This window comes from Synchiropus splendidus, chromosome 2, assembly GCF_027744825.2.
Source record: "Synchiropus splendidus isolate RoL2022-P1 chromosome 2, RoL_Sspl_1.0, whole genome shotgun sequence".
Taxonomy (NCBI): Eukaryota; Metazoa; Chordata; class Actinopteri; order Syngnathiformes; family Callionymidae; genus Synchiropus; species Synchiropus splendidus.
In genome coordinates this window covers 28,663,448-28,689,509 of record NC_071335.1, presented here as the reverse complement: position 1 = coordinate 28,689,509, position 26,062 = coordinate 28,663,448, and the positions used below count along the sequence as shown (strand labels likewise).

The 26,062-nt window shown below is 42.2% G+C and overlaps 1 protein-coding gene across 1 annotated transcript in view; it reads right to left on the bottom strand.

The window, feature by feature from the left end:
- LOC128753931 (xylosyltransferase 1-like) overlaps positions 1-26,062 on the bottom strand; it is an 83,480-nt gene that overhangs the window by 13,515 nt on the left and 43,903 nt on the right. Inside the window, exons 3-9 of the mRNA XM_053856150.1 lie at positions 17,073-17,245; positions 16,028-16,230; positions 12,328-12,408; positions 11,236-11,452; positions 10,920-11,096; positions 5,672-5,937; positions 2,024-2,222 (exon numbers count right to left, since the gene is read on the bottom strand). Coding sequence (XP_053712125.1) covers positions 2,024-2,222; positions 5,672-5,937; positions 10,920-11,096; positions 11,236-11,452; positions 12,328-12,408; positions 16,028-16,230; positions 17,073-17,245 — 1,316 coding nt within the window. The remainder of the gene's footprint in view (positions 1-2,023; positions 2,223-5,671; positions 5,938-10,919; positions 11,097-11,235; positions 11,453-12,327; positions 12,409-16,027; positions 16,231-17,072; positions 17,246-26,062) is intronic.

The following is a 26,062-nucleotide window of genomic DNA, read 5'->3' as shown; positions in this document are numbered from 1 at the left end:
TTCTTATTAATGCCCACATAAGGCGTGCCCCATCATTCATGTCCTCCCTTAAAGATGACTTATTCCATCCTGACCCTTCTTTACTCAACTTTATAGAGATCATAAAACTCAATTTCATTTCTTCATCTCGACCTTGCCAACCTCTCCACCGTGTCACCGTCTTGCCGGCGCCAACACGGAGACATCTCCATTAAATAAGGCTGGTCAGTTTTATCAGGCACCAGCCAAGACAGTCCCTGTCTACATCTGGCTCTGCTTAAGAAAACCAAATGTCAGGAAGGCCCCTCGGGCCCCAGCGGAAGCCTTATTAGTGGCACTGGTTTGTGGATGTAATCAAAGTCAGGTGTTGGCTGAAGCACCCGAGGACTCCCTCGGGGCTGTTTCGACGTGGCCCAGGCTCAAAGGCTAAGACGGATGGACTCTGGCTAATAAAGATACACCGGGGAGCAATAGATGAAAGAGGAATGGTGGAGAACAGAACATTTTGTGTCTCAAAGAAGGAGGCGACATGAGCTGAAAGCAAACTAGCAGCTGAGGGATTTATTCGAACAAATCTCAGACAAAAAAGGCAGCGAACCGGGCGTCTCCCTCTGCTCTGCTGCAGGAGCGATGGTCGTCTCAATTTCATCTGACAGAAAACAAACTGGGGCTTTTAACAAACGCACATGATGATCAGCAGACGACTCGCCAGTAAAATAAAAAACAAATAAAAATCAGATCGTCCTAGTCCAAGTCCAACCAACAGAAATGAATTAAAAAGGAAATAAGAATCTGATGATCTCACTTCCTAAAATACCTCAGATTATGAAACAACTTTACATAACACAATCAGTTTGTTAAGTCACCAGCAGTGTGTCTCCAAAAAGGACTCCTCTCAAGAGTCTGTCTAATTTCAGCTGTTTTCCTTCCGTTTGAACGGCAGATGGACCAACTGAGGGAGCGGCAGAGCTGGGAGCGATGTGCTCGCAAATGTACAGATAAAAGCCTCTGTCACTCACTGTCACTGGACCCAAGCCCATCTGCATTTCAACCCATTATCTTGGGTCTGGAGATGGTGAAAGAGATACGGTCACAAAGCCACGGACAAATTCACAATCTAAATGAAGATGACAAACCAGTGAAAACTGTCAAACGTTACATTCCATCAGCTCATTTTGTCCTCAGGCAATTTCAGCGCCAGCACCAACACGAGCTCATCTGTCATCAAAGGGAACCAACTTTGACCGCTTGTTTCCATGATCTCTTTCTTTCTGGGCAGAGTGAGGGTTTAAGATTACGATAAAATCAGGACTACAAATGTATTTTAAAAACAACTAAAATAGGCCTCACTTCCATCTAGGGCTGCAACGATTAGTCGTAGTCATCAATAACAAAATTTGTCGACGTCAAAATCTGCGATGCCTCATGTTGCTGTTGGTGTAAATACACAGTAATAACCAGAACTAAACTAGGGAGCTACACTGAACACATCAATTATTATTAAGCAACTTTAGGTGAAACGGAAATTCAAAACAGGTCCAAACAAAGAAGAAATAATGAATAGATTAGTCGACAACAAAAATAATCATTAGTTGCAGCCCTATTCCTTCTGCTGCCGTCCTCACCTGCTCCGTTCCATCAAGTGTCGTGCAGCATTGTGTTCCTGTCATCCGCCAATGAATTTTCTCTCTGGATTTTTCCGTTTAAAAAAACTAAAACTAAAACAACATCTCGTCCACTCCACGTTTGTTCATTTGTGGGTGTCACGGACTGAAAAAAAACCCTCTTCTTCTTCAACGTAATCGTAACCGTTTGTAAAAGTAAAATGAGTCAACTAAAACTCACATTTATATTGAATAACTGGAAGAGATTGAAACTCATCTGACAAGTGCAAATGCTCGCATTCATTCAACAACTCTACAGCTGTGTTTTCAACGTAAACCATTGAATAACTATAAATTATAAAATGCTTCAGACGATGAATAAGTGCTAATCATGAACAAACCAAAGTGCTGTTTTACCAAAGGACAAATGACTGACTCACCTCTGCAAACTGCAACCTGCTGAAAGAGCTGGTGGGAGGGGACGTCAGCTTAAAGTTCTTTTTGGGAGCAACCCAGGTCTCCATGGTCTCCAGCTTGCTGGTTGCCAGGTTGGTGGCGTGGTGCTTCACCAGGTAGCCCTGAAACTGATCTGCCTGGAAGTAGAGATGCACCGACACCGGGTGGCCCATGGGGAAATACCTGGCACACAAGCCAGAGGCAGAGTGTCATTACAAGGACCTTCTCAGCTGGTGGATACAGAAGAAGATATATTCATAAAACAAAATGAAAAGAGAAGTTGACTCAAATATTAAAGCTTGTTTTTTGTTGTATTGTTATTTGGGACCTCAAATACTCCAATTCAATGTTGGAAATGTTTTCATTTGAAATGCTGTTCTGTAGCTGTACAATTATTTATTGCATATGTATTAAGTTTGATGGCTGAATTCAGTGACACAAATGTCTAGATTATGTTGGGATTCAATAAAAAAAAAGTGACAATTAAAAAAAAGAGAGGCAAGTAGAAACATTACTAATGCTGTTTACAACATGGATGGTAACTTCACATTATAATTCAGACAAACAACATTCTGTTTTTCTGACTTCACACACAGAAAAACAATTGATTCTGACCACAGTGTGTCCACCTTGGTCCACTCCTCGCCCAAGACAGAACGATACATGTCCTGTGACATCATACACCTATTGTTGATGGCCCACGGTAAAAATCTAGGCCACAGTCTGTTAAATAGTCCCATTATGTACTGCAACAGTTACGGCATTCTGTGCTATAATGCCACGCATATAACTCAGACGATGGCTAGCAAAAGACAGACGGGTATTGACCCTCCAGAGCCACTGACTCCACTCCAGAACACAAGAGACGCTCCTCAAAGCACCATCATTTTAAAGTTATATCAAGTCAAAGTTTGCAAATTCATTTGAGGAGCCTTGCTCATGTGTGAAGATGTTCTCTTCATATGTTTGTCGGGTGTAGTGAGTGGCAAAATCATGAAACACAGCGCGACAAACTTCAGAAATATAAACATATTTTTTTGCATATCTCTTCCCAACCACAGAGACCTGAGCGTGCGGAAGAGAAATGCACAAGGTTGAATGTGACGTGTGTGTTCCATGAGCATTAGACGACTTAACTGGCCACACATCTGCAGAACAAAGTTGAAGTGGGTCACTAAGGAGCTCTCTGATCAGCCTCTTCCTCGCCCTGCTTCATACGTGGCAGGCGACGGCTGGCCCTCAGGGCAGTCAGCCCAAGTGACTTCTGGAAAACCAAACTGCAGCCAGAGTGGGCACCGCTGGAGAGTGATTCGCAGCTGCTGTCTCTCGCTTTAATCTTTTCTGCTATTTTGATTCACACGCATTTACTCCAAGTATACGGACCACTCAACCTCCCCTCCTCAGCCTCCTCTCATCAGTATTCCGCAAGAAAAAAAAAAAAAAAAAAATCAACTCGTACTGACAAATGTGACCCTGACAAGCGGAAAGGCAAATATTTATCCCACAAGGATAACAGTGCGCTCTGCTATCCCACTTCCTCATTTGCCCTCCTGCTCTCTTATTCCTCTTATCTGTGTTCTGTCCTGTCCTTCACTTCTCATTCCCCCCAGCCTGGACTTTCCTAAAAGAGACGTGTGAGTAAGTGTGAGAGGCAGTGAGGGGGGTTGGTCAAGGAATTGCCGCACAAAACACTCCATTCAGTCTTCAACTCAGCAGTCAGGAGCTGCAAGAGCCAAATTCACTCTGAAGCTTCTCCAGCAGTCTGCTGCTGGTCTTACAGCAGCGTTGCGTACCACCAAACCACCAAAGTTGAAGGGTGATATCAACAGATGATTTGACCTTCTGTGCTATTTCAGTGGTCCGTGTGATTTCCTCCTCACGACAACCAAAGCAAAATCAATCACACCGAACGCGTTGCAGCGCCGCACTGTTATTGGGGAAGATAGAACGAGCGAGAGTCAATCAGAGCGCTGGCATTAAATCCGCGGTGCCGCCTCTACACTTCAGCACCACCTAAAATAGAATCAGGTCAGGTGGGAGTTGAGAGGATTGTTTATACAGGAAATCAGTTGATAAAAGTAAAGAAAAATGTGGCAGCATTTGAGGATTTTAAATCACATTCTCCTCCTGAACCGTCAACATGACAGCAGAGACTGCAGCACAGGCACCAAGCCAGAACTTCAGTGGGTATATACCAGGTTATATAGGACTTATGGACTCATCACTTGTTCCTTTTTATTTAGTTTTGAATTTCTGTCTTACAAAGTCAGTTAGTTTTTAGAGTTTCAGTTTAGTTTTTATTCATTTCAGTGTCATTTTTTTGCCTTCAATACAGATTGAAATAGCTCATAAAAATAGTCAGTAATAAAAACTCAACAAAAGACACCATGTAAAAAAATTTGGCAAACTACTACCACACCTGGCTGACAGCTGTCGTAAAACCAGCCGAGCCAAAATAGGTTTAAAATAATTTTAAAATGCTTCCTTATGAAATAAACAAAGACGAAAACGAATTTTTGAATTTTATTTCGTTTGATTATTTTTAACTGAAACACAGCAGTTTCAGTTAGTTATCTTTTTATGAAACATCTTGTTCTTTATTTATATATTCCTTTATATATTATATGTTCCTTCAGTTTCTATCTTGCCGCGAGTTATCCAATGACGACCGCGTTCAGTGAAACACGTGACTACAAGGCGCTTCGTCATTGACTGAAGGTGAAGCCATGAGCATAGTGGGAACTCAGAAAGTAGTGGCTTGCGGTGCCGCTTGGAAGCATTAAGGAGCTTTCACACTGCGGGTTCTGTCTCGAGACACAGCTCTTTTGGCTCAGACGTCCGAGATGTGAACAGAAGCAAGTCGGGTTTTGGCGGCGGACTTGATCAAGCTTGATAAGTCCTTGATAGAACTCACCAAGGAAAGTAGCATTTGTGATGTAAATCCAGTCGGCTTGTAAACTAAATGCGAATCGAAATTAACTAAACATTAAATCAGACACAAGGGTGAATCAAAATTGCGATTTTTTTAAACAATTTATCGCGCAGGCCTAGTTCCTCCCTCCACCTGGAAGCACCATTTACTTACTAAATCTGGCCCTACAAGAGTCAAGTCACCTGCGCAGCCGCTGATGAAATGTATCTCCGGTTGTGTTTCTCTTCTTTGGGTATAAACGCTCTCCCTGAGTGAACCCAGCACACCGTGGATTAATCATCGGAATGTTTGCCGCTCTCATTAAAGGAGCACATAAAGAGCTTAATGTTGCAATGCAGCGTGGGCAATGTAGGTGCGAGTTTGTTTATGTGCTGTCATGAGATAAGGTGCCGCTTGCTGTCACAGATACTCTGGAAAAAAAACTCCCGCTTGTGTTTTTAATTTGTCACAGTTGTTTAGTCACTTGCTGCAGTGGGTTTCATGACCCTTTATGAAATCCATCACGCAGAAATGTTTTTGTGTGAGTAAGAACATAGCAGTCTTTATGTTGGTTGGTGAAGCACTTGTTAATACTGCTACTAATGTGCAATAATATCTTCACAGGTGCGTTTTGATTGCACTAACCGCCTTAATCCCTCAAGATGACACTACTTCCATCATCATTTCAAAATAAACCTGACCCCCCCTCATGCAAACATACCTGCAGCTGTTATCCAAAGGGTTTCCTTGGAGTGAACCGGCAGCTCTGGCCAAGCCAAGCCGTGAGAAGGCGTGATAGTAGGTGAGCTGCGTGTCAGACAGACTCGCGACGCCGTCTGGCTCGTCGTACACGTTTTCCCAGTAAGAGTTGAGGCCCGGGGTTCCCGCTGGAAATGGCCCAAACAGGTAAGCATCCAGATGGTTGATGATCTCCTGGTTGACGCTGGCTTCAAACTTCCTGGCGAAGAAGGTGGGTCGAACTGTTTGCTGCAGAGGGACAGGGGGTGCAGCAGGAAGACAGGATCACAAAGTTGGGGACAAAGCGAGACGAGACAATGAAGAGCATTAGAAAATGGTGGTGCAGAAAAATGGCTGTAGTTTTCAGTTTAGCACATTAGTTTATACCATAGAAATTGTGCCTGCGATACTATAACCAATGAAGGGGATGCGCCACAGGGAAGTCCAGGTCTAGCATAACCATGTTGTGTTTAGTCAAATACTGTCACACAAATGAAACGACAGGTGAAATTCAAAAGTTTAAAATAATTATTTTGATAAAATAACTGCAATAGCATCCATAATATCATTGGATGAGTCATAATGTGCATGTAAATGATACATTGGTTAAAAAAAATCTTATGTCATGTTATGCTAGTCACGGGACCAGCTAAAGCTAATGTGAATAATTATTGATGAATAATTGATCTTCCATATCAAAAACATATGACACATGCCAGAAAATAATGCAGTTTTCCAATTCCAAATTGTAAATTTGCATCAGTTGAATACTCACAACACCCAATGTATTGAACATAAAAGACAGTGTTTTGATGCATAAAGTAAAGAAAAACTTATATTCACTACTTCAATACATTAGTTAACCATATTTATTGACTACAACTTACAACATGTCTACACATTGAGGTTTCATTTATGCAGGAGGAATGTCAAAAGCTCAGCTTACGGCATGTCAGCGCCGCAGCAGAGTCAAGGCTAGATTCTTTTACAACGTCTCCAATGTTTTGTGAGGAAAAATAAGATAAGGAAAAACTTTGATGGCCTCACATCCAAAGTCATCTTCCCAAGTTTCAGGGGTTCTTGAAAGTTGGTGCAAGGTCGGCATTAGTCAATGAAAATGAATAGAAGTGAAGCAAATCTCTTAAGGTCATTGGGGCTGTTAAATATGTGAGAGCAAGATTAAAGAATTTAAAATATAGAGCTTTGATTCTGGCGGCTGAATTTTTAAGCTAAAAAAAAAGGGCTGATAGGTCAATAAAATGGGTGTCTCAGCTGAGGAACCTGAAATGCAAAGCTCAGGAGTCTGCTGCAACACAACGTGATTAAAACCTCGGGTTGCGAAGCGGACAGCGAGGTGAACCTGAGGAGGACATGAATGATGTAGAGGCTCGGGTTGAGAGGAGTTCAAGATTGAACTGTGGTCGTGCCGAGCGCTTTGGGTTTTTATCAGATGTTACCTAAATCTGACACGCAGATTTAAAAAAGTCTGCCAGAGTCACAGTCATGTAATTATGAAGGAGTGGCACTTCAGTTATGATAGAAACCCTTTGTGGGTCTCAAAGTTTGCTACCACACGCGAGACGTGATTCGCACCCACGTATGAAACTTTGACCTCACCACCATTTCATTAAGACCCAACTGTCTGACCTCCACCCACTTATCACACTGCAGATGTGGTTTGTGGTGCAGGCTGCCTCCAGTTTGGCTTTTAGCTCGCTCAAAAAAGAAAATAATTTACTGTGTGCAACCTCACTTGGGTGCTATCAGCTACAAAGAGAAAACTGTATTTGGCTGACCTCTTCTCATAATAGATCTTCAGCGGCGTGAAGCTCCTGGTTCCAGATAAAGACTGAAAGATGATGCTCATTCAATGCCAGATCTTGTTTGCGCTTCAATCGAAGTCAATTCTCATTTCACTCTTCACGTTTATTCCGCAGCCAAGTTGGCCATCTCTGACTGAGACCTTGTGCCAGGCAAACCTCAGCAGACGCCTGAACGTATCAATGGCAGCCCTCTACCCCGAGAACATTCTACACCATTTTAAACATGTTAAACAACTCTCTAAACAACTTCTTCTACTGTGTGAGTGAGTTCCTGCATGCTGCTGCCACTTGTTGTTCAACTGAGCTGTCAAATGCTCCAAAGTTAAAAGAGTTGTTTTGATAAAATTATTCCAATAGTGTCCATAATACCATTGGATAAGTCTTAATATGGATGAAAATGATACACTGGTTTAAAAAAAAGCTCAGTATTGTAACGCTCTCTCCTGTTATGGTAGTCAGGGGACCAGGTAAGGCTAAGTGCTTCTTAAGAGAAAGATGGGTTTAGTGTCTCCAAAGAGCAGCCAGGAGACAGTGATGTCAAATAATAATAATGGGGTTTATCTTCCATATCAAAAACATATGACAATGCACCATGGAAACACACAAAATAATGCAGTTTCCCGATTCCAAATTGTAAAATAACATCAGTGGAGAACAGATAAAACCATGTATTCAACCTAAAAGACAGTGTTTTGATGCATATAATAAGGAAAAAAACATGATTATATTCACTACTCCAATACATTACTTCATGACATTTATTGACTTCGGGTCACATCAACATGTCTACATGTTGAGGTTTAGTTTTATTCAGCCAAGTTGGCCATCTCTGACTGAGACCTTGTGCCAGGCAAACCTCAGCGGACGCCTGGACGTATCACTGGCGGCCCTCTACCCGACAACATCCTACACCCCTTTAACCATGCTAAACAAACACATCACCATGACAACCGACCCGATCACTTCAAGTCTTTCGAGAGTATAACCAGCAAGAACACGACACGAACAAGACTTGCTATTTCCTCGTAACGTCCCATGAATTCCACACTGCATCAAGACCACGTCTGTTTCCTTCAGTACTTTTTCAGGCTGTTTAGCGGTTTGATTTAGAGATTGCTTTCCTGCATTGACTGTCAGCTGTGATCCAGTACCCAGTGTAGTCAGGAAACAACTCTCTTTTGTCAACAACTCTCACCAAACCCCTAACTTTTACTATCCACTCATTTTAACGGTGTGTCCCAGTTAATTCAAAGGTTAATGCTTCATTGTCACACCAAAGGACATTTGGTCTTTTTCCGGAGCCTGGCAGCTTTGGCTAAGCAGCTTTGTTCCCACAGTAGGACTTGACTGATACCAGGGTGCCAACCAGCCCCAGCAGCGGTGCCAAGCACCAGTGGTCGGGCTTTGGCGCAGGACTGATGGCGTCTGAGGTAAGAACCGGCGGGTCTGAGCAGCGGAAAATTCTCATTCTGACTAGTATGTGAAAGAGACAGAAGATCCAATCGCAGGGTGAAGAGAACTCTGACTGTCGGACCTTTTCGGAGCAAATAGAGGCCCTGCTCTCCAGAGTCCGGGCGGTTAAGCCAATTTATTCAGGCTTCAAGCAGACTAAGTCGCTGTAATCACATTAAAGCAGACATCACTTCCATCCACCCAAGATTGTTTAAACAGTTTGCAGAAAGATAATTAAGATATTGAACACAGCCTGTGTCGCACAAATTCAAACACTTCCCGCTGACAAATGGACTTATTAACAGCTGAGCAAATAGAAACTGAATTAATAAAAGGGATAATTTGGGTGTTTACTCTTCCTTTCAGTGACAACAGCCCCCGGTAAAAACCTCCCAGGCGCTTTTTCCTATACACGGCCATTGTTTGTGGCAGGCTTTCAAATCCCGGAGCGTTATGCAACATTTCTTTGGCAATCCTGAGGGATGCAAATGGCTTGTAGAAAGGAGATTTGTTTTCAATCTCCCCCTGGGTTTTTTCCTCTATCTTTACAGTGCCGCTGAAAATGTGCCTCTAATGATTTTTAAAAGGAAGGACTGCCAAGAAAAACTTGCCTTGTAGCACATTAACAACGTACATTCACCACATCATTATCAAACTGAGGCTGTGGCACCTTATTATTTATCTGCAACTCTCCGGCACAATAATAGCAGTCGCTAAATGTGACCCTTGTGCCATCAACCCCCTATATCTGATTTAATTACCGCCACCAAGGAGGTTGCGCGATTGTTATCTTTGCCTCTCTGCGAGAAAATAATCGTAATTACGAGACTTTTCAGGATATTGGGACAAGGAAGAGATGAATTCATTTTGACTGTGCTGCCAAATGCTTTTCGAGTTATACAGCGATGTGCTCAGGAAATGAACAGTCAAGTCAGGCTCCTCAACTATTAGGGTTTGTGCGATGAAATTGATTCACATAAAAATTCAGATCCCAAAATCGATCTTGCCATTTTGTAAGTATGCGCAACGTCCTGACGTCACCCGCTCTGGACACGCAGCGCAAAAACAAAGGCAGCAGAGAAGGGGATCCTATTAGCTACCTTTTGACTAAAGTCTAGAGTTTGGCGGCTTTTCAGGTTTTACCGAATGCCTGGGACACTGAGCTGGACACGAAGCAAACAGTGTGCAAGCATTGCAACACTAAGATCAGGCACTTCAACAAGACAACAAATGCTTGCGAGGCATCACCTGGAGATCACAGGCACGGCAGTCAGCCCACGCTTCACAGACAGAGCCCATACGTTACAGCTTTACCAAGAGAATAAAAGAGAGGTTGCCAGTAAGAGCACTTCTCTCAGACGCAAGGCAGCTATTTAACTGAAGTATTTTCCAAAAAAATAAAGAGATACTTTTATTTTGGTTACTTGCTATTGCATTGATGAAACAGTTAAGCTAAAAGAAAGATAATGTTTTGCAAAGCGGGTTCGATGAGATTACGATCAGAAATCATTATGAATAAAATTGTGAGGAAAAGATTCCAGGATCACTTATACTTCAACTGGACTTCCTGGACTCCAAAGGGGGACCTCTGCGTCCAATGTTGAGACCCAAGTCAGCCTACTGTGTTGCATGTTGATGCACAGGTGTTTTCCCTCCCGTGTGGGGTTCAAAAGCAAGTTAGGATGTGAGAGCGGTTCTTCCTCTCATAGACATAAATCATCAAAATGTGACGTCTTTGGAGTGAGATATGTTGAATTTACCAGACAAAACGTATCACGAATCACCAAATTCAAATGAAAAACAATTTAAAAATTAAATATTTAACTCTATAATTCAACATTTAGAAGAAACTTAGCAATCAATTGCATCATAATTTACTTTTTTAGGGTGTTATGCATATGGTAAAGGGAACAAAGGTCTCATCTAAAAACAATACATGAATTAAGAAGTTTTTACCTGAAAGCGGTGGAAGTCGACAGGCTTGAAATCATTCGGGGAGCATCCACACCAGTCGACGATGTGCTTATACTGGCACTTGCAGCCCAGTTTTCTGTTCCAGTTCGTGATGCGCAGGTTGTTGTCCACCATGCTTTCACAGTAGGCGCTGTTCTCCAGCACAGTGTGGAAAAAGGACTGGGAATAGAAGACAAAAATTGGACAATGTTTTTGGTTTTAATATTCATAACTTCAGCAGCAGGGATTTACAGAGGACCTGTAGTGGAAATTCCGCCAAAGATTTACACACAGCTGACAGCCAGATCGGGAGACATACCTCTGCAGGAAGCAGTGTGTAGGCGTAGAAGCGCTTCATGTTGGTCACCAGGTCGTCCTTGGAGTTGATGACATACTCCACAAACATGCGGTTGAGAAGGAACCAGTCTGAGCCGCCATCGACAGAGATGCCTTCTGGGATTTTACGATCGCCCAGCCGCCACATGTGGGTGTCGCACTCGTAAAAGAGACGATCCAGACCTTGCTTTCGGATAAACCTGCAAAACAAAGTGAACTGAGTGAGGCAATAAACCGACACTTATGATGAAACCTTAATTAAAGAAATTATTTTGCAAAGAGTGAAGCCTCAGGGGATTTATACTTGATCTAACGTGCTTCTCCCTGCACAACATCTGTGTCTCCATATAAAAACACAAACGCCTTGTCTGCATTATAGATGTGATACTCGCGTTAACCTTTCAAGTGTAAGAGGGAAGAAGTGAAGTTGGGGTCAGTCTGGTCTCCAGTGACCCGGGCGATCAGATATTCATGCAGGTTTTATGCGCAGAAACTAAATCACCAGATATTTTAGCAAGCAAGTACAGGCTACAGGGGGCACTCCGCTTGTCAAATATGTGTATGGACAAAAAAAAAAATATTAGAAAGAAGGAGCAAACAGAAAACAGAAAAAGGAAATAAAAGTCATTCAGTCAAAGAGGAAATGTGAAAATATTGTGACATCACAAAAATATACAAATAATTCATTTAACTGTTATAATATTTTAACATCAAATTGTATTAAATTTTTTTCTCTAACTGTCAGACAATGTTTGTGTGGTCTGGTGTTTGCTTAAATTAACACCAAATATTCTAACTGAAGCAAACACATGCTGACTCACAGCCTCATTCTGCAGGCAGATATTTCCAGCATTTGTTTTTGGTAAGTCACTTCCCTGGAGGAGACCGGACGGAAAGGAAGTGGGCACAGCAGAGGCCAGCACGGCTCGCTCACCTCCACGAGGAGGTTAATTAGCAAAACCCCTGATGGGACTCCGCTGGACGACGAAGCAGAGACCCGTGTCCGGAGAGAATCCGAAGATGGTGCTGGTGTTTAAGGGAGATTAAAGTAATGCTTGGAAAAGTGGTATCTTACCGGGCGTTGTCTCTGCCGTGGGACTTGATGAAGTTCATGTCTCTGTATTTGGACAGGAAGGACACCAGCTGGTTGTTGGTCCTGAAGTGGGAGAAAATCACATTCAGTTCTCACAGAGGCAGAGACAGACGTATTGTCCCGTCATGGATGAAGCAAAGCAGGAAGTGCTAACAGTAAGTACAAAAAGAAATCACCTCCAAAGCATGTTGACATTGAGACCCTCTGACAGGCTGTACTTTCTAGCAGAGATGTCGACGTTTTCTCAGAGAAATGTGAAGTCAATGTAGAGTTCCGATTATGTATGACAATTGGCCATATGGAAGAAGGGGAAGCGACCGTGTCGCAGCTTGAAGTGACACACTCTGCGTCATCAAAAGCAGACGTTTTGAAGGAGTTGATGGACTGACACATGGTGGCATCCACATCTTTTTTTCCATTATAATATACTGTAGGTCCAACGCAACTTGAAAGGTAGGGAGGAGTCCTGTCGGCATCGCAGCATGTCTAGTCTCGATTGAGGATAACCTACAGTTATTCTCTGACATATGAATGAGCCCCTCAATATCTCTATAGGAAGCCACTCAAGTGACAAAGGAAGCCCTCTTCTTGCATGTAGTCTTCAATTTACGATCAAGAATTCTCAAGTGAACTTTGGAAAACTTTTTTTTTTTGGTCACATACTTACATTCCTTCGTCTAAAACTATCTATACAGCTATTATCTATATCTATAAACCTAGGGGGGTGAATCTATGTGTTGTGTTATTTCCACCAGTCTGTCTCTCACAGAGAGAATCTAATTCATCGAGCATTACACACTCAAGCAGCAAGAAAAACTATTCCAGCCCTCAAGAAATCCACTTTTTATCTAAGCATGGCTGAGAATCTGTTCATGCTTCACTATTACAGTAAATCACTCAAGAGATTTTGCTCAGCACCATGTCGCTGACCTCCTGCTGGTGTCACAAGTCTATTTGATCATACGCCGACAAGCTAAAGGTAAAAAGCTTTGCTCTGCAGGCTTCCAAGCCGTCGATGGCTCCAACATTTCCACTTTGCCTTTCATGATGGTTTGCTTCGCCTTCCCAAAAGAGCAGCGAGGCAGTGGCGAGGAGCTCAAGGATGAGTGGGGGAGGGACCATATAACTGTCACTTCCTCTTGTGGGAGTGATTTCACAGCCGGGGGGGGTTATCTTCGGAGGTCCTGAGCCATAAATAGATGATATGCAACAGACACAGAGGGAGTTCTCCCCTCACGAACCCAAACACACACACACTTTGTTTATCAGCAAAGACAACATGCTTATAAACAAATGTGTGCAGACACACACATATACAAGGAGCATATTTGGGGAATTCCTGTCAAGCCTCTTCTTAGGCACCTGAGACGTCACACTGTCCACGGGCTCTAGTTTGTCAGCCCTGTGTTCCTCCTAAGCTGTTCACACACTCCTCGTCCCTCTGACCCCCTCAGCACCTTTGACAATATGCCAGCAATTAACTTGATAATGATGTTGCAGTTTCCCCTCCAACCGTTGAGGGCATAATCAGAGCTTTGCGGTGCTTAACGTGTCGCAGATCAAAAGACAGATTTAATATCTAATATATTAAGCAGCCTCTTTAACCTCACACCACATAAAGCTCTCCTTCAGAGAGTTACATATTCAAATTTCGCTGTTTTTACATGCACTGAATGGATTGCTGCAAGTATCGAAGGACAGATAGAAATCAAATACACATGCTATTAACTAACACCTGGACAATGCACTGACCTTTTGGCAGAAAACTGAAGGGTTTTTTTTGTCATTTGAACTGTCAAAAACGGTGAATGTGTTTCACAGATAGAGGCCACAGAGAGAAGTAATCTCAAACAAAGCAAGCAAAGTGTAGCACATCCTGAGACAGACACACAAACACAACAGCACACTCGCAAAGTACATCCTCCCCAGTGGATACGCACTGGTGTGAGCAGCTCCGGGTTTGCTATTGAGGGGCAGCCATGCGGCAGGACAGACATTATCAGGGAATTAGAGGGGAAATAAGGCTCATCTCCCACTGATAACAACAGCTGTAGTCAGGCGCCCAAGCCACAAACATTCCACATCCTGCCGACAGAACGATGCTACAATCGGACGACCTGTTGAGGGAGAAGTGAAAAGCCACCCCGCGCGCAGGTCAGCCCTTGACTGACTGTGAACTTAACCTTCTGTGCAGCAAAAAAATGCTATCAATCTATGGCAATATAACTGCACAGGTCATGCATAAGCTCCCATATACTTCCGACTCACCCACGATTAGGAATGTCGATGAGCAGGTCTTTGACAAGAATGTTTATTTTCTTCACATCGCCTTTAAATAACGTGAGGCTCCAGGTTGATTCCTTTGCTATAGGGGGCCTTGTTAAACAACGTGATGGTCAGATTTAGTCCCTTGTCTTTAAATTAGACGTGTGTGTGTGAATACAAACATTTTTGGCAGCTTTATCACAGTCTGGACGTTACAAAAATCATGGATATGCCAGGAGTGCCAGAATTCAATGATAAAAAAGGGATTTGAAATATAGAGATTTACTGCAAACAAAGTGGAAATATATTTTGTAATACGTAGTAATTGACATAAATATAGTTGTCTATTAGGCTATAAGGATGTAAATACACCGAGAAATAAGAATATAGATAAGGAAATGCATATATTTTTTCAAGTCAATTCCCAACAGCTCTTTTAGCGACTCCCCTTTTTCTCCTCACATATTTCCAACAAGCCTATTTCCTTTTTTCCTCCGGTCAATTATGGAATGCCAGAATTATATATGTATTGATGTCCTTATAGGCTAATATATGACTATATTCATGTCAAATTTTACATATTTCCAAATATATTTCCACTTCCTTTCCAGTTAACGTCTCTATTTCCAATCCCTTCTTTATCATTTAATACTGGCACTCCTGGCACTCCATAAAAAAATGAGCATTCTCGAAGCTCACCACCATTCAGTCATTCCTTATGGCCAACAAACACTAGACAACAGCTCAATCGCTGAAACACACTTTAGCAGACAGTGGAACGCACACACACGAGGGACGCGCTCGTCGATATCCTGTAAACACCCAAAAGAAAGTGTCAATGAACCAGATATACATCGGCCTTCTTACATCTCTATTGTAGCAGCGGAGACATCAGATCCCGCCTTTCTTCAGCCGTCGGCCATTACAGCTTGTTTCAATTCACCTAGTGGACATCCGGCTGTGTTGGAGAGATAAGTCTCTCCTTAATAGGAGCATTTTAATTGGTTGCTGTGAAGTTACATCAAAAACCCAGCAGACCGAGAACTCCCGCAAGGAGCGTGAACTCAGACAGAAAAAGAAAAAGTCCCAAAATTCCCTGTTCAAAGAGATTCTTTTCTACGACTTCAAGCCCAGTTCATGCCCACTTTGTGGCTTTTAATTACCTATTAAAGCCGCTTAAAAGGGACGTTTTCCAGGGGGCAGACTTTCAGAGCCGACAGTACGGTGACCACCCAAATCAATAGATATTGACCCCAGGCAATTAGGTTCTCATCACGTCACGGTGTAACCCACTCACTGCACAGTGAGCTTGAAGAACAGTCTTGGATGGGAAGTGTTGAAGGAATATTTAGAATATGAGAAGACAGCTAGCTAACTCCAAGGCCTTTCTGCGATAATACGTTTCGGCTGCACATACCTGATCGGATAGTCGGCAGCACTGAGGTTGATGAAGAAATCCCAACTCCAGTCCCTCATGGCCAACAGGTCGGCCATACTGCGCAGGTACATGGTGAGCAGGCTGGCCCCGCCCCAGATGGTGGCCATGCGCCATGGCGTCACCCTTACATTGGGATACTGAGCAGCTAAAGCCTGGATCTGTCTGTGGAGGTAGTTGGAGCGCTGCAGAATGAGAACATGGAAACATTATATAAACATATAAACACTATGTAAACATTCAGGAGCATGAAATAAGAGGAAATGTCCATCTTAAATTGAATGTTAAACTAAAGTGCTGTATGGCGTAAACTACATATACTATGGTGGTAACAAAATATATCAGGAAAAAAAAACAAAAACAGGGGTTGAAGTAAATAATCAACCAGAACCAGATTAAATGACGGACACAAGATCCGCACGGTGGAACGCAGTGTTTCCGCCATGCCTTCAGAATTGTGATATTTTTTAGCTGAAACAGCAAAAATAAGTGAAAAACATCAGTGTGCGTCATGACTAGAACGCGTCCACTGACCTAAAGTTGTACATCCCGACTGAACACGTGAAGAGACGTCTGCTATAGCGATATTATTTACTTTTATTGAAACAAGACCATTTGATGGTCATTTCCCGCTTAAGCACATTACGTTAGCTTGGCACTTTTTATTGGCCTGTTGCTGAACCAAAAACAATCCACATCTGGAAGTAAAGATTTTTCAAACCAGGACAGTACGTCTCCCTTTCTTGGTCAGTTTCTGTCAACACTACTTGTAACAATCTTGTAGTTTGTAGCAATGGCAGTTAATGCTACTGCCACAAATGTGCCACAACATGAGGGGAGACCAAGACGGCGGAAGAAAACAGAAGTGTTGAAGCAGCACTTGCAGTGTACAATGTTATTATTACAGCATTTACTATTCAGATGCGGAGAGTAATATCACGATTACCAGTCCTATCTAATAAAGGGTCGACAGTTTTGTGTGCTTCTGGATGATTTTGCGCCGACTCACTCGATCCACTCGACTCACCTGATCCACATGAATGTAGTAGTAGTGCGACGAGTGGTAGATGGTTTTAAAGAGACGCTGGAACTGGCGGGACGCTCGCCCGTGGACCACCAAGACGAAGGCTATCCTGACGGGGTTCGACGGAAGGTTCTCACCCGAGTCCTCGTCCCACTGGACGTTTGCATTCGCTTTGCCTGTTAAATGACACAGGCGGCCGAGTTAACATCGACAAACAAACAGGAATCTGTTATCAGCGCCACTTCATTTACACAGCTTTGGGAGATTGGACGGGAAATCAGGGACACATTGGGGTCTGTTGACATTCTTGATTACAAATCCGCTCTGATACATATTTGATGAGCTATAAAGCGCTGCGCCATGATTGGCCAGGGACACGCAGATGATCGCTGTATGTATTCCAATTAAAAGCCATTGTTGTCGTAAGCAAAGTATGACACCAAAGGAGATTTCAACTTGATTAACATTTGAATAATTCATCAGCACAGCGCTTTTAAGCCAATATAGACGTAGCATCTAAAATGCTATCAAATGAAAAACCCGTGATTATATTAACAATAATTTGCATAAAGTGTGTAACAGTCATTTCTTCATTATCTTCACTCTAGCTCCCGAAACAAAGTCACCAAGGTCTGGAGCCTCTCTACCGAGTTTTAGCACACCTCACTCCGACTGGCGCTTCCACTGAGTCTGCAAGCCAGGCTGCTTGATAAAATCTCAATCTTCAGGTCCAACTGTATCAATCCAGCCAGATATTCCAAAGGAAGGCCTGAATCACCAAGAGGAGACGCCACGTGGTAGATGTAATCTGTAATGCACTCCCTTCGAGCAGAGAAGTGGTCAATAATCCTAATTTCTAAATGCTACCGATAATGGTACAGATAACTTTGTTTGGCCTCATTTTTAAACATCAACAACAGGGCACCATATATGTAGTAGCACTGTAGTTAAGACCACATAACCTAAGACTGAGTCAAGGCCAAGATTAGTAATGGGGGACCAAGGCTGAGGATAAACTGAATACAAAACAAACTACAAGTAACATCCAATGTATGACCTGCTCGACTTATGTCCACCCATACTCATGACCATGGCGAGCAGATGCTTTTTAAAATTTTTTATTCAATGTCTGGCAGCCCGGCAAAGCGTACGACAGTATCCCAGCATCTCACTCTCACACAGCGATCTACCACTGCAGTAGTATCTATAACCCTCGCTTGGCTATTCTGAATGGCATTCGACTTACGTCCAGTCTGACTTTGGACCGGTTGGTCGGAACCGATCCCCGTCGGAAGTCGGATGTTACTAGTATTAGCTTGTTGCAATGACAGCATTTCATTCCTGATTCATGTCGTAAGAGCTGAATGTGCATCTATATGACTAATAGCAGGACTTTTTGACCCCTCCCCCATGATTCCTTATATGTATTCCGCTTGTTTCGATGTTTCCACTTTGTTTAAATACGTGAGAAATTTCATCTTAAAAAGCAACCATTTTTCCAAAGGCGTGGCAGCTCTAGTCTAAGTCGTGGCAAGGCACCAAGCTTGTTTACATGCAGCAGAAACCCTGTAGTGTATTCAGTTAGGTCATAGTCTTGTTCTCAACTTGGTGTGGGGCCGTCAGTCTCTGTATGCGCTGGTCTCCGCTCTGTCTCAAGTTAGGTGGTCTCAGTTGTCTCAGTTGTTGCCACATGACCAACATCTTCTTTGTTGTGTCTTGAGGACAGTATTTCATCATAGTTTTTGTTGACGAAAGCGACAATAGGATTCACACCACAAGAAACAGTCTTGTTTCTCCCCGACGCAAAGACCTTTTTCTACAAACCAACCTCCTACTGAATCCCCCATAACCTATATCAGGTTCTCAGAATCTACTTGCTGGCTGGTCAAAGCTCGAACATACAGAGGTGATGATAGCAACGTGCTTGGTGATCTATTTTAAATGAATTTTGAATATGATTTCAGCTAAAGCATTTATAGCTCTCGCAGGCAGCAAAAAGTGACTTGTCAGACCAAGACATTAACACACACATTGCGTCTGCTTTATTTTATTTTATTTTGTTTTATTTTACTGACAGCACTTTATTCCAAAGCACGTTCCTAGTTGGTGGGATCCCCACTGACCATGGCAACAAAGTTGATTCTGATTCTAAACATAACAGCAACACCCAATAATAATGAGAGGAGCAACAAACTTTCACTAAAAGCAAAAATGCGATTGATGGATTTTTGTATTTCTCATACACATCTTGTGCTCATGTGACTTTATTTTGTCCATCCTCCATTCTGCCCTGCGGAAACCAAATGCGTATTACAAGAGCATTTGTGGACAGCTATTTTGCAGACATGTTTGTTTCTCCTGAAGGGTATTATCGACTATCATTTCAGACCACAGTTCCCAAGAGTCTGTCTGTGCTGGAGAGTCGTAGGATGCTGAAGGAATTCCTCAGTGTTCCAAAAATGTCGCCCGTAAGCGTCTCTAATTATCCAGATTTAACAGCAAGTGACCAGCGTGATGCGGCCAGCAGTTGTCCCTTCTCATTAACTCACGTCTTTCATTGAGATTAGAGTGTCCAGCGCAGCGTTATTTAAAGGTTGACCACAGGTTAGAGGCTTCCTTGACCCCGGTCACACGCTGTTGTTTGTCACTCGTCTCCCTGGCATCATGAACGTCGGCGTTGTTGGAGGTGGGAAGCTGCTGCCGGACACATTAGACGGAGGGTAATTGGAGGTCAGGAAGAAGATTCAGTGGTTTGTAATTGTTCAATGCTTCACGCAGACAACGTGTGATGTTGGCTGTCTGACCGCAAAACTAATTTTCATGTGGATATATATTGTGATTCAGTTAATCTGCTCAACACCGGTGAAAGAGACGTCCGAAGAGACGTAGCCACCGTGAGCTCATTTAAATGTGCGAAAATATTATTGTCCAGATACACTGGATACACCAGATTCCATAAATGAATATCAATAAGATGATAATTCCATGTCCCTTGAATGCAACAAACTCGCGATCAAAGACAGCACTGCACAAGATATATGACAGCTACACAGCAGCACATTAAATAGGGATTATAATGAATCCCAACAACAGTTTCCTCTTTTATTAGAACTTGATTTTTACTTAACAGCCTCGCTGTATTCTTTGTTTTGTAAATGCATGGTGCTCTACAGAAATACTTCACTTGTCATGACAGTGGCGAATTGTACAATTTCTTAGCTTATCAACGAAGACCACATCATCACCAACAGAATAAAAAACATAATAGCTGGCTCATATTTTCTGAAAATAATGTGTTCTGATGATTTTGTGCGTTCATGTTTCACCCTCGAGAGTATCTCACGTTGGCTCTGAATGTCGGTGAGACAAAGCAAAAAAAGAAAAGAAACAATTCCTGAAATATAGTATGCTTTCAAACCCATACTTTCAAAATCATAAAAAATGAAAATTATCTAACACTTAAAAGTATATATGCCATAAAGAACAATCATCTTTAATTACAGAAACGCACATAAAAGACAATATACATTAGATGCACTTCAAAACAACCACATAAGCACCGTTGGTCAAACCTCAGGTATGCGACCTTTAGAAGCAAACTATGCTAGCTCCAAGCAAGTCGGGGAGTGCACAAAAGGTTCTGCTTGTTTCTAATGTAACATTTATACCACTCTACTTAGTCAGTAGTGAGAGATGGTACTCCATTCTCTTTTCTCTTCTTGAACTGCATTTTCTTGCACATTATACACATTGTTCACATGGTTTCAAAGCTCTCCAGTATATCTTTTTTTTGCACTTTATGATAGTATTTCTTTTTAATTTATTGTGATATGTCGAGTACAGAGCATGTTACGAACATAATAAAGTTTTTCTGATTCTGATTTTGGGGGTATTTCCGCAAGTCTTGGGGGCAGCAGCCAAAGTGAAGAGGCCCAGACTTCCTTCCCCTCTTTAGCATTCACCAGCAAGTGGGAAATCTGGGGCATACCCTGATAGGGCTGGGCAATATGAAAAAAAAATGTAATGATCGACAAACAACAACAAACATTTTCTAAGTGAAAGCTGCCCAAAACACCAATAAGCCTAACAGATCACATTCAGAGCACAGTGGTCAGGCAGGAGAGGCATAGTATCCAAGTCCATGTTTAGTCCATGACTGATAAAAATAATCATGGCCGATAAATGGTCAGTTTATTCCAGGGAAATCATTTCCCCACCGCTTTGAATGTTCGTATATGAAAATGGAAGAGGAAACTTAAGAGTTCATGCTATGGAACAACGCAGAATAAACAAGACAAGAATGCGCCGCCTGCGGAGAACTCGTTGGATACAGCGTCTCACGATGACTATTATTGGTGGCATGTTGGCAACACACACTCCCATGATGCACTGCAGCATTCTGAAAGCCACTGACTCATGTTCAGAAAATTCAACTTCAGTCTCGCCCCTCTCTGACTGACTTTAAGGCCCGTGACGTACGGTCTCATTTATTATGGCGGAACTCGACCCATTAATGAATCAAGTCCTGTTCTTGCCGCACAAATGCGGCCGCCTCAGTAATTGAATTCTTTTTCGAGGCAGCGTTCCACATCTCCATGACCCAGGAATGTTCGAGGCGGTGACATTTAAATTGTTTTCGGTCACCGTGCTCATCAAGACACAATCGGTTGTAAACGGGGAGAGCTGTTTGTTTTCAGGATTTTATAACCCTTGAATGTTAAAAGGCCTTGAGTTAGCTCATCCATGGAAGCTCAGCTGCCGTCAACAACATTCATCCGTTCATTGTCTTGGACTTATTCCCTCGACATAGTGGGGGGCACAGCCACATGAGGCAAGAGACGGGGGTCACACTAGGTACGACATGACTAGCACTGAAAGTACGGACCAACTGGTCGTAACCATTGTCAGAAGTGGGTAAACATAAAGCCTACAGGGACCAGATGTAATTTGAAATACATTTTCTAACTTGGTAAAAAATGCAAATGCCACTCAAAGCAGACCCATTGCTCAGTCAAGAACACACAAACCCTGTGATCCTCCCCGTCCCCATTAATCTTTAAAAGTACCCCTCTCTCATCTGCCGTCACCCGTGTCTCCTCCTCCATCATCCGCTCTAACTTTTGGGACTTACCCTCCTTCAACAAGCCAGTCGAAAAGTAGGGCTTTTGTCCCCAAGGGCTTGCAACAAATCTCGTCTTAAGATGTCTTAAAATCATCTGCACTCCTAGAAGGAATCCACAAAGTTTGCAAAAATGAATCATATCCGTGTGTTTGATTTATATCAGCACAAAAGCTAATCTCATCTTGTGAAGGAAATGTGAGTTACAATGCCTTAAATGTGCAATAAGTGATTTATTTGCACCCTGAGGCCGTTGAAACAGTGTGACAAGATTGATGGATTTTCACAGCCGTCTGTCGTCTCAGTGTTAGTGAGGAAGACGTGCGAGCAGCAGCTAAGTGCTCACAACAGACGCAGATGCAAAGCACTTTCTTTAAGGAAACACAGCCTGTTAGTGTTCGCCACTCTTAAATGACCTGTAGAGGATGAATGGAGTCTTTCAGCGGCAGCACAACACCAGGTTTCTGGAGCCTAAAAAAAACAGTATGCGTGTGCTAATTTGTGCACCAAAATTAAAACAGGTGGAATTTTTGGAAACCTATTTCAATTACAGACTGACGGTTTGTGAGTTTGTCGGAAGTGACAGTAGCCCAGGACGGATTACTGGGAATTCATTTCAGTGGGAACATTGATTTGACATACGAGTAATTTCAGTTGGCGCTGTCACAGAGTGAATTAAACCTGTAAGCTCTTCACTGCTGTTTTCAGTGTTGAATTAATTGTGGGGGCCAATGCTAATCCTCACTTTTACAAACACTGTCAAATGTACGTTGTAAAAGCTACAAATATCTTCTGAGGCCAATCTCTCATTGTCACTCACCATCTCACATACACAATTTAACCCCAAACTAAAATTGACAGAACACAGTCTTATGCCATAATGATACGTTCAGTGCTTAAACGGTACCAAATTCTGCACAGAAATTGATGTAGAGCAATAGTGATAGGGAAAAATAATGTTGAGGATTGGGAAGAAATGGGAGTGACACGCGTGCGATACGCGACACTTCGCGCATGTTACGTTAGTATCAGAATGTAACAATACTGTGATAACAAAGTTAAAGTTAAAAACAAAATAGATCACTCAATATAACTAAAAACTGGGAAGACACATTAAATCAAAACTTTTCTGCCCTTAGTAGAGTTTAACTGAAAATTCTGCGACCTAAAATTTTGGGCAAAAAATTCCCAAAAGCACATTTTCGGTTTTCTGCGGTCAAACTTTAAGCACCAAAACAGCATGTCCAAAACCGGATGTTATGATGGTTGGAAGCAAAACCGTGGCTTCTGCGCGACTGACTGGCTACAGCCAACAGGTCCACAGCACGGAGGTGTTTCTGACGACCAATGGTGTTATGTGAGGTGTGTAAAGCTGCATCTGTAAAGAGTTTCTCAACGTTGGACTGACTAAATGCTGGAAATCTTCAGTGCCGCAGCAACTGTCATGTCAAGAGAAGCCCCCATTTGTACAAAATGTTTTGTTTAGTTCAAAAGTTTTGTTCAATCAACAAAACTTGAACGTCATACATCTGCTCTAGTGGTTGTGGTTCCTATGAGCACACGTGTTTGATGTGTTCCAGCTCATGTTTTGTCACCACAAACTGGCTTGTCCACGTTGTGCTCACCTCACACATTAAGTTTGAAGCCTAAATATTCCCATTTGACTTTGTAACCATGTTTTTTACTCCCTTTACTTCCACATAGATACAGTCTCTTCTGTTGCTCCTCGCAGGAAACTTTGAGCTTGTCCTCGGTAGACGACTGACTTCTAGACGTGACAAGGGATTGACAGGAGAGTTCACTCAGTTCATTCCGCTGTGGCACAAATGCGACGGGAGAGTTGTCTGATATCGTGGAGTAGAGACGTGGCAATTAATCGAGACCGCAAAAGTGAAAAGTTCATTTATAATTACCGAACAATTAATTTACTTATAGATTGACTCCAAAAAAAACTACAAAATATTTCCGCCACAGTGCATATAGAATAAAAACCATAGAAATAAACAGACAATAATACAATGTATTCGATACTCTCAGTGAAATCACATTGAGGTAGTGAGTCAAATCTGACTCGAGGAGGTAAAGAATTCAACGTCATTCTGTACAACATCAATTTGTGCCTCACATTATACACAAAAACCGCACATGCACCACGGGGACAAGGTGAAATCCTCATGGGCTGAATTAGCATATGGCAGTCGAGTAACTGCACATGTTCAGTGATGCCAATCATACTATTGCTAATCTGTCCGAATGCCTCAAGGACGCAACGCTGATCAAATCAAATTAGACAATATTATGCAAACAAGGTTAAAACTAACCAGAGGAGAGAGAGAGAGAGAGAGAGAGAGAGAGCACATCTGTGGGCAGAAGGAGAGCGGGAGAGAAAAGTGATTTAATTTAGCCGGGTGTTGGCACACGCTGGCCACTGGGGCACAACATGCTTTCCTTTTTTGTCAGTTCTTATCCAACTGTCACTGTCTGAGTTCCATGTGGAGATGCTTTGTAAGACGACAGCAGCTTAGCTGTGGATGAGTTCGACCGCCTTATGAAGACTTATATTTAAAAGTAACTAATCGCAGAGTATATTTGAGATTACTGAGTCAGATCCCACCCATCAGCGAGGACGTGTAACAGCATTCTCCTCGCTGCTTGATGTCCACGCCGCGTAAGTCCGCCGTCTGTTTGCTCGCACATGTTCGCCGCGCACAGCTGCTGACGCGAAACCCTCATTTACCATCGAAGAATTAGTTTACAGAACCCAGATGTACAGTGTTTCATTTCTTGCTCTGTTTGTGCGCAAGTCAAACAAATTGCAGAAAAAAACCTCTTCAGCTCAACCCTGCTTCCCCAAGAAAAAGAAAATTAGAAAACAATCTGGCTGTATCTCAATTTCCTCCAGGCGATTGTCTTCTCCAATAACTCAGCAGGAAAATAGAGATTTAATGAGAATATTAATCAGCAGAAGAGAAGAGGGTGAAAGTCAGACTGAACTTGAAGCCTGACGGATATTGGTTTTTTTTTCTCCTTCTTTTATTATATAAATGGTTGCTGGTGACTCATCATTTTTGTAAAAAAAAAAAAAAAAAATGTTTTGCCAAATATCATCACATTATTTCTGTTTTTATATTTTTTATTTAACACCACAGGACTTCCTTTAATATCCACCATTTGGCAGTTGGTCAAAATATATTGGCGCCGTAGGTTTATAATTATATTCTAATAAAATATATATAATATATTTATACATAATAAACAAAATTAAATATAACACAATTATATATAATACACTGCTGTTTAACCAGTCACTGGCCTGCTCAGTGAGGTGGTGTAGTTTAGAGGCCTCTCAGTATTCTGGTACAGGAAACACTAGAGGAAGACAACAATCGCAATAGGGCTGTGTATTGGCAGGTATCTTGAGGTACGATACATATCCCGATACAGGAGTGGTGATAAAATGGCTTGCAATACATTGCAGCTTCAACAATATATTGCCATATTTGTTAACATGAGCCGTCATTTTAAGGAGGAAAAATCTGATAATCTAGAACAATATTAGGAGAGAAAAGAAGTTTTGTTATGGACTAAGTCCAGTTTAACTTTCAGTTAAATTTCAACAGAGGAACGAACAGCTCCCTTAATCGAGAAAATAACGAAATAATGAAGCATATCCAAGTATCTATGTATTAAATATCAACAGAGGCAACTTAAAATATTGAGACAATAACACACAATCAAGTATTACAATATGTAAGCAACAATATTGATTCATTCTTGCACAATCAAGTATCGCGATATTTGAGTATTGATATTTTCATATGCCTCTAAAATTACAATTTTTGCATCACCCCTAATAACAATACACATATTACAA